Source organism: Rattus rattus, chromosome 11, assembly GCF_011064425.1.
Source record: "Rattus rattus isolate New Zealand chromosome 11, Rrattus_CSIRO_v1, whole genome shotgun sequence".
In the NCBI taxonomy this organism is placed as follows: domain Eukaryota; kingdom Metazoa; phylum Chordata; class Mammalia; order Rodentia; family Muridae; genus Rattus; species Rattus rattus.
This window is the reverse complement of record NC_046164.1, coordinates 4,325,525-4,333,676: the sequence shown is the minus strand read 5'-3', so window position 1 is coordinate 4,333,676 and position 8,152 is coordinate 4,325,525. Positions and strand designations below refer to the sequence as shown.

Sequence of the window (8,152 nt, the reverse complement as noted above, 5' to 3'; positions counted from 1 at the left end):
GTATGATGACCTGATATCCATCCCAGGAATCTACACAGTGGGAGAAAACTGACTCCTGAATGACGTCGTCCTTTGAGCTCCACATGTACTCCTCGGCTCTCACATGCCCACACAGAGGAATAAATGAGTACGAAAGCATAATTAATAAAATAGCAAAAAAAAAGCAAACCTAGGAAAACATGCTGTGCCTTTTAAATGTCCATGTAACCATATGACTTTCTGTGTGCGTGTGCTTATTATATGCGATTGTTGATCTCCAGCATCAACTTGATGGGGATTAGAGTCACCATGGAAACGTAACCCCTGCTGTGTTTATGACACTGCTTTGAGAGACCAGGGAAACCCACCCCACCACTCAGCAGGAAAGCAACATTTGGTGAGAGCAACCTATTACAAAGGGGTTGGGGAAGGGAGAAGGTTCGTGAACTCTCTGATGCAAGCAGAATTCTGTCAAGCTCCTGTCCCGTGACAGCCCCACCATGAACTGCAAGGCAGAATAAACCCCAAGTTGTGTTTGTCCGGTGTTTTATCACATTGATAAGAAGCTAACTAATGCACCATGGGTGTTCACTCACCTTCAAATTAACCCAGTGCTTTCTCAGTTACACCTTACTAATGGGCCTGTCAGACACTCTCCTAGCTCTCCTGTGGTCTCCCGCATTCCTGTTTAGGTAGTTTGTGATCATTCCCACTCAGAAAACACCATCCGAAGTCCTTCTTTCAACCTGGCGTGTCCCAATTTTTTTTAACTTTTTTTTTCAGCTATAGTAAAAGCTTTCAAGTATCAAGGCGACATTTTCAATAAACGGGAGAAAAAAAAAGAAAAACCATAGGCTTCAATATGCTGACACGGCACTCGCTCACACAAGTTTCAGCTATGACAGACAAATACGACAAATTGAATGAAGCTAATGACAGTCACATTGCCTAACACTAGTGAATATTTAAAGACGATGTAACAGGCCCCAGCATTGGACCAAAAACTCAACATTAAGAGAAATGATCATGGAGGATTCACCACAGTCTAATTATCTGATAATAAAATAATTAATAGGCATCTAGCAAAGAGCAACTATGGGACGCTGTTGGTCATTCCTAAGGCTCCCAATGTCACCAAGATAACAAGTTATATAAGTATCAAACCACCACTTCAGGCAGAGGCAGATGGTCTCTGAGAGTTTGAGGCCAGCATGGTCTACATAGCAAGTTCTAGGCCAGGCGGGCAGATATAGAGATACCGTGTCTTAAACACGGCAAAAGCAAAATCACTCCAATCCAGAGAAACTTTATTACTATGATAATTAGACATGAGATCTCAGTTGAATATAATAATTTGAATCATTTACCAAACAGTCTGGATTGAACTGTAGGAATATTTCCACCACCACTCCTGGTAAGAAAAAGTAAAAACAGATCTTGTACTCAGAACTACTCGTTGGGGTCTTCCCACCATTACATGGATTTCAGTGCTTGGCAACCTGTTTGGATGCCCTGCTTTAATTTTTGTAACTCCCTGTTTCTCTTTCACTCAAAGCCAAAAGCCATCTCGGGGTACAGTACCTCAGGTCTGTAATCCCAACCTTTTGGAGGCTGAGATGGGGGATCAAGAGTTGGGACCAGCCTAGATCTCTAAAAGGGCCATGTCTCAAAAGAGAGGAAATAAGAAGTCTCTCCAGGTAGACGCTGTCTTCTACAAGTGTCCCAGAGGACATAATAAAAGGATAAACTGTGTAGAGCAGACAACAGAGGATGCTCACCGGCTCTCCACAGACAGCCCTGATGAACTTAAGCACCACATTCTCCAGAGCAATGTCTTGTTCCTCTTGAAAAGGAAAGGAAAACATTATCAGACATTAGTCAACACAGAAGTAGATTTTTTTTCCAGTTTGTTTTATTAGAGAAGGAAAGGAAGTATGGGATGCCATAAAACTCTTAATAAAGTCATGAATTTCTCTGGAGGAGGAACTATGAAATTTTGTAGGAAACTGATATTTGCAGTTAATTTAAAGAGTGCTGTAATGAGAAGTGTGTGAGTGTGCGAGTGTGTGAGTGTGTGAGTGTGTGTGTGTGTGTGTGTATGTGTGTGTGTGTGTGTCGGGCAGAAGTCAACACATATCCACTTTTAAGTGGGTTCAGGGAACCCAGACTAAGTTCTCCTGCTTCTGGGGCACAAACTTTGCTGACTGAGCCTTCTCCCTATTTCTAGAGAAAGTTTTGGTTTTTTCCCCCTTTGAGAATAATCTGGGTCAGTACAAGGCAAGACTCAGCATGCTGCAATAGTCTTTCTTCTTATGTTCTTTTCTATAACTGTATCAATATTTAATTGTAGGCTGTCAGGACAATGGAATTCAGAATATAGCAATCGTGTGTATTTGGTTAGAGCTTTGTGCTATTTCCATGTACTTAAAGTTGAATTACGGAAAATGAGTTGTGAGTTACAATTCCGAGGTCTTGTTCAATGTCTCAGTTACTCCATATTTAACATACTTTTTCTGCATCAAGAAACTAAGCTCTCTAAGTGGAAAAATTAATAGAATTGTGAAGATCATGCCGCTTGGTAGTCTCAAAGCTCAGAGTATCTTGTTAGCCTTAGAATGAGAAATTCCATTCAGTTTTATCTAAATAGATGAATTTAGTCTGACGGGGTGGGGGGTCATGGGGGGAGTGGATTTTCTAGTTAGGGAAGTCCAAGAAGATAAATGCAGAAGAATGGGGGGGGGTAAACAAACAGTAAGGGTGTCTGAAAGGGCATAAGGAGTTGTACTCTTAATAAGTGCCAGACCACCAGGCAACCTCTGACCTTCATGCTGTCAGAGTATAAGCCAGCATGGCTGGCCCAGGGATAGGTCCCAGTGAATCACCTCCTTCTATCTCTGTCTCTCTGTCTCTCTCTCTTGCTCTCTTTTTCTCTATCTATATCCCTTTCTGTTTCTCTCTGTCTCTTTCTGTCTCTCTCTGTCTTTGTCTCTCTATCTCTTTTTCTCTGTCTCTCTCTGACTCTGTCTCTATCTCTCTGTGTCTTTTTCTCTGTCTCTCTGTCTCTCTGTCTCTCTCTCTCTGTCTCTGTCTCTCTGTCTCTCTATTTCTCCCTCTCCCTCTCCCTCTGTCTCCTTCTCTGTCTCTCCCTGTCTCTGTCTCTATCTCTCTGTGTCTTTGTCTCTGTCTCTTTTTCTCTGTCTCTCTATCTCTGTCTCTCTGTCTCTCTATTTCTCCCTCTCCCTCTCCCTCTGTCTCCTTCTCTGTCTGCCTCCACACACACACACTCCCTTTCCTTCTGTTCAGGTCTGGGGGATGTTTCCACAGCTCAGATCTCCCCCCTGTTCTGGAGATTCCATGTGCACCTGTCTGTCTGGGCAGCTTACATTAAAACTGACAAGACTGGAGAGCTTTCAAACTTGGTGACACTAGAAAAGCATTGCATTTCAGGAAATTAAACCATCTCTCCCTGAAGGTTAGGAGAAACCCCTCACATGGTCTTTTACACCGATATAGTGCTCAGTCTCTCATGTTTTCTAAGAGTTATCTTCATTATGCAGATTGAGTTCTGAAGAAGGACCTGCCACATGACTGCAGTTCCGATCAACCTCATTAGGAGGGAAAGCAAGACATGTTTATAACACACACACACACACACACACACACACACACACACACACACACAAAAGCTTATGAAAATAATTCAAGCGAGAGCTTTAAAAACACCTTTTAAAAAATTCCACAAACTACTATGTTAGTGTTGGACTTCAAGTTGGTTCTCGGGGGAAAAAAAAACACGTTAAAGAGGGATTCTTTCACAGACAAATCCCACATAGACTTTGAAAGGCATCAAATGTGCCTCCTTGACAGAAACATGGGAGGATTCAGTTAGTAGCTGTCCCTGAGGGGAAGACAGTTTCTTTTGCATTCCTGACACCTCTGGTACAACGGAAGAACGAAATGTTGAGATATAAAACCAACATAAGCACAAGATTTTTTTTTTTAGTAAAAGTTTTTATTTTTTTTTGTTATTTGTAAAAGTACATGAATAAATAAATGTCCCCACTTCAAGACATGAGAAAGCATGACAAAACAATTGCTAAACGAGGCACTGTGCCTTACAGAGAAGACCTAGAATGTCCAGGGGATATTCACATTACGATTCTTGAACATTCAGCTTCAGAAATGCTGTACACATAGTGTAGAAACACGGAGACAGAAATAACAGTCGTCCCACCCTTCTCGGGGCTTACAGAAAATGACGTGGACAGGCACAGTCCTGCCTTGAAAGCCATCTGACTGCGTCTGTTTGCCCCCCCACCCCCTCATCCCCAATCTCTATCACAGTGTGGAGGTGGTGTAGTTAGTACCCAACTCCCCCTCCCCCCAGAAAGTAATAAATATATATTTAAAAACGCATCACCTTCCAACTACATAAGTAAAATACCACTGACTGAACACATTGAACATTATTACAATAAACTTCAACATATTAAAATGACCTCTTAAGATACTACAGTGAGCTGACAAACGCATATCTTTAAATATCATAGTAAACGTAACAACATCTAGGCACTGAAAATAAATAAATAAATACATATATAAATAAATAGATAAACTCTCAGACAGCGAGGCACATCAGGTACGATCCAGGCTTCCTGGGTGCAGTTTGTTTCTTTTCTCTTTGATTCTGCCCGTTGAGGTACAGGAGCCCACGTTCTTCCTTTCCAGGTCAGTTAGCCTTGCCTCTGTGATGAGAAGGAAGCGGTTGCTGTTAGTGGGTATTTTAAAGGCAGACTGCAGAGCCCCTCTTCCTTTGACTTCACCCAGGAATCTTGTTTTATTCGCCAAACGCAATCATCTCTAGCGCCCACCAGGGTCCCGTTACCTAAGCCACGGCTGTGCTATCTAGCAATCACCATTCTGGGTGCCTTGAAATTAGAATGATAGAGCTGGGGTTACAATTGCACCAGCTTCAAACTCTCCAAGATGTTAAGAATAAAAATGTAAAGGCATGGCTTCCCCCCGTTGCTCGTGAACGAGAAGAGTACTTAGTACTATTTCACTTAACTCAGACAGGGTAAGAGGGAGAGCCTACACCTGAATTCCAAGTGGTCTCACTACAAATCCCTGCTCTTCATCAGAAAGCCTTAAAAGCTCACCTTGACCAAAACCAGGAGTTTTTGAGCTCTAGAGCTCAAAGACAGGGAAAGGGCAGGGATAAAGTATTGTATCTTAATAGATAATGGGTTTTACAGCAGCACTGGCCGGTTCTGCTTAATTCTTAGGGACACCCGTCGACCATCCATTAGAGAAGGACTTTAGATGATGGAAGCAGGTCAAATTGATGATCACAAAAAGTTAACAGTGGAAATAATAGTCCAGGTTCCTGAACTGTAGTTAACCTTCATTTCCCCTGCTATAATTTTCAGAAATCGGATGCCAGGACTCTGACCAACTCTCCAGTCAGGTGTAAGCATAAATCACGACTCACTTGTTCAGTATCTTTTGGACGATCCTCTGAACCAAGGGGGCTTCAGGGTTGAGACAAACTTCATGACCATCCTTAAGAGTGGCTCTGCAGAGAGAAATTGGGAATCGTTATAGGGCATGAAGTTTCACAAGGGTGAGTACCGGGTGATAGGAGGGTCTGGGCGACTCTGGTTATGGCAGAAGCTACCCAGGGAGACACTCACATGACTTCTGTCTGGGCGCAGTGGGGTCCTGGAGGGGTCACCGTCAAGCTCTGGATGTTCTTGAAGTCAACCCTTGGTAGGGTCGTCAGGCATTGACAGCGCAGCTCACTGGCCACAACCCCTGTAGGAGAAGAGAGTGGGTCAGAGGGCCTGGGCATGGCTGCGCCCACCTGAGGCTCCTCCAAGAATGTCAGCCTCGAGTCTCACCTGTACCCTGATGGTTGGTGGCCAGCAGGAGGAGCAGGACCAGTACAGCATTGAGGAGCTGGCGAGTGGGAGGGGCCATGGCTCTGGACCAAAGAGTGCTTGGAGCCTTGAGCACAGGAGGGAGCTTGCTGGAGGCCCTGAGGTGCAGTCTGGGGCTGTGAGGTCCTGGGAGCTGCTTTTATGCATGACAACTGGAAAAGCCCCAGGGATCAGGGAAATCCCCTGAGCTTAGGGTCCCTGCATCAGGAAGAAGGACAGCGCCCCGCCCCGAGAGCTGAGTAGGTTGGGGACGTGCACGCATGAACTGCGTGTCTCATCCTACTTCCCTGCCCTTCCACTATGGGACCCTGGGATGTCCTTCCGCAAACCCTCAGGAGGAAGGAAGTGATGTCTGTGCTGAAGTGACCACCTGCTAGAGGACAGCGGTCACTGAGCGATGTCATCAGGGCAGACAACAGTTTGAGGAACTTTAGTCATTAGGACTGGAGAAATTAAGGTGTGTGTGTGCTCGCGAGAGCGCGTGCGTTGGGAGGGGGTAGTAAGTGGGGGTGCGTCTCCGTTAGTTACATACTCATAGATAATTCTAGGTAAAGATTTATTTACGTCTGCGTGAGTACACTGTTGGAATACAGTCATCTCAGGCTGTACACAAGAGTGCTTTGTTCCTGCTGTGTACCGAGCACGAGTAAATCACATTTTGTGTCATATCCTTCTACCGGGCTTGGGGAAAAAGATGTGTCAAATGCTTAATTCATCTTTAACCTAGGACAAAGTGTTGTAATCTCATATAACTTCCTCTGTGAAATTCGGGAACTTCCGAGGCTCCAGTGTGCCGGTGAGCACCACATGGGGTGTAAGAGATTTTCATGAATTCAGGAAACAGAGACTCGGTGGGCTCCCGGTGGGCTCCAGCTGGGGGAGGCAAGGGCTCTCCAGGGGACAGTCTACTCGCCAGTCAGTGCTGACACCTAGAGGAGGTAGCGCCCTTCACATGCCCGCTTAGAAAAACCCTGTACCTGTGAAAAAATATCTAAATGCCAGGTTACAAATCTCTCTCTCTCTCTCTCTCTCTCTCTCTCTCTCTCTCTCTCTCTCTCTCTCTCTCTCTCTCTGTCTGTCTGTCTTGCGCCCCCGTTATCGAGACATATTTAGTTTTCCCCCCACTGTATGCATCCTTACATCCTTTCTTGTCCCCGCGATTTGATTTCTCCACTAGAGGATCGTATTGCCCTTTCACTGATTGTGACAAGCTATTGTAATGCTCAACTCTAGCCTTAGTCTTTCACTAGCTAGTTCTCACCCTGGGTTTTGACTCTTGGTCACGTAACAACTTTTAGGTAGTCGTGGGTCTGAGCGCAGCTCTCTGAGAGCCATGTGGTCATTTTACAGAGAAGTGTGTGAAAGGCACTGTTGGATACTCAGAACCACCAGATAGGAAATGTTGTAACACCAGGTACTGGGACTTAGACTGCCCACCTACGACTGACGCTCTATTTTCCTATTTTCTAAACGCACCCAAGTGCTAGTTACTATCTTAAAATGTTAAGATGAATAAACGTTAACAGTTTGTAAAAGTCAGTGTATATTAAATGCTAAAATAAAAATAAAACAATTTTCCCTCCATATTATTAAAACAAGACTCACCTAAGTTTACACACACAGACACAAATAATTCTTGAAAAGCAAAACGATTTTCTATTAGTTGTTTTCTCTCTTAGGAAATAACTTGGGGCAAGGATTGATGGCACACAAAGCCCATCACTTGACAGACAGAGGCACGGGCAGAGCTCTGTGAGCTCCAAGTGACGGGGTCTGTATAATGAAAACTCTGTCTCAAGGAAAAGAATAATTTAGATGAGCCTCTTGCCTAATTTAATTAGTTTTAGTGACTAAAACTACAAAAAAAATGAATGGAAGTAAACACAGTGGCCTCAATTGTTAGGAAAATTTATAAATAATTAGATATTTCCTGAGATAAAGGGAACCATAGGTTTAGGAGAATTGTTCTTTTTTAGTGTTTGTACCTCATGCCTCATTCTCTGGCTTTCCTAATGTTTAGAGTTGGTGAAGTGGTGTAACGTCTCTGAACGTTGTGTTCACAGTGAAGCTTGACATTTGTAGAATGAATGTGGTGTTATCTAATTGAACAAATATGTGCGTTTGTCTGGTTTTCCCCCAAATTAATCTACATCCTCTTCAAAGCTGAAGCCGGTGGACATTGAAGTTTCTAAGAGGCGTTTTATTCATAGACACTTTATTTGGTTTTCTCTGCC

The 8,152-nt window shown here is 43.8% G+C and overlaps 1 protein-coding gene across 1 annotated transcript; it reads right to left on the bottom strand.

Annotated features, from left to right (window-relative positions):
- Positions 1–3,980: 3,980 nt before the first annotated feature.
- LOC116912726 (C-X-C motif chemokine 2) lies at positions 3,981–6,022 on the bottom strand. Its single transcript, XM_032916858.1, has 4 exons — positions 5,880–6,022; positions 5,673–5,793; positions 5,471–5,554; positions 3,981–4,724 (listed from the first exon to the last, which is right to left on the bottom strand). Exons 1-4 carry the CDS (start codon positions 5,956–5,958, stop codon positions 4,709–4,711), a joined length of 300 nt encoding a protein of 99 aa, XP_032772749.1. The 5' UTR covers positions 5,959–6,022; the 3' UTR covers positions 3,981–4,708.
- Positions 6,023–8,152: the final 2,130 nt, after the last annotated feature.

Excerpts from the sequence above, each read along its gene's own strand:
- LOC116912726 (XM_032916858.1), bottom strand. The coding sequence starts at position 5,958 with ATGGCCCCTCCCACTCGCCAGCTCCTCAATGCTGTACTGGTCCTGCTC. Across the intron at positions 5,794-5,879 it reads CACCAACCATCAGGGTACAG|GGGTTGTGGCCAGTGAGCTG; the intron begins GTGAGACTCGAG and ends CTTCTCCTACAG. Across the intron at positions 5,555-5,672 it reads TGCGCCCAGACAGAAGTCAT|AGCCACTCTTAAGGATGGTC; the intron begins GTGAGTGTCTCC and ends TTCTCTCTGCAG.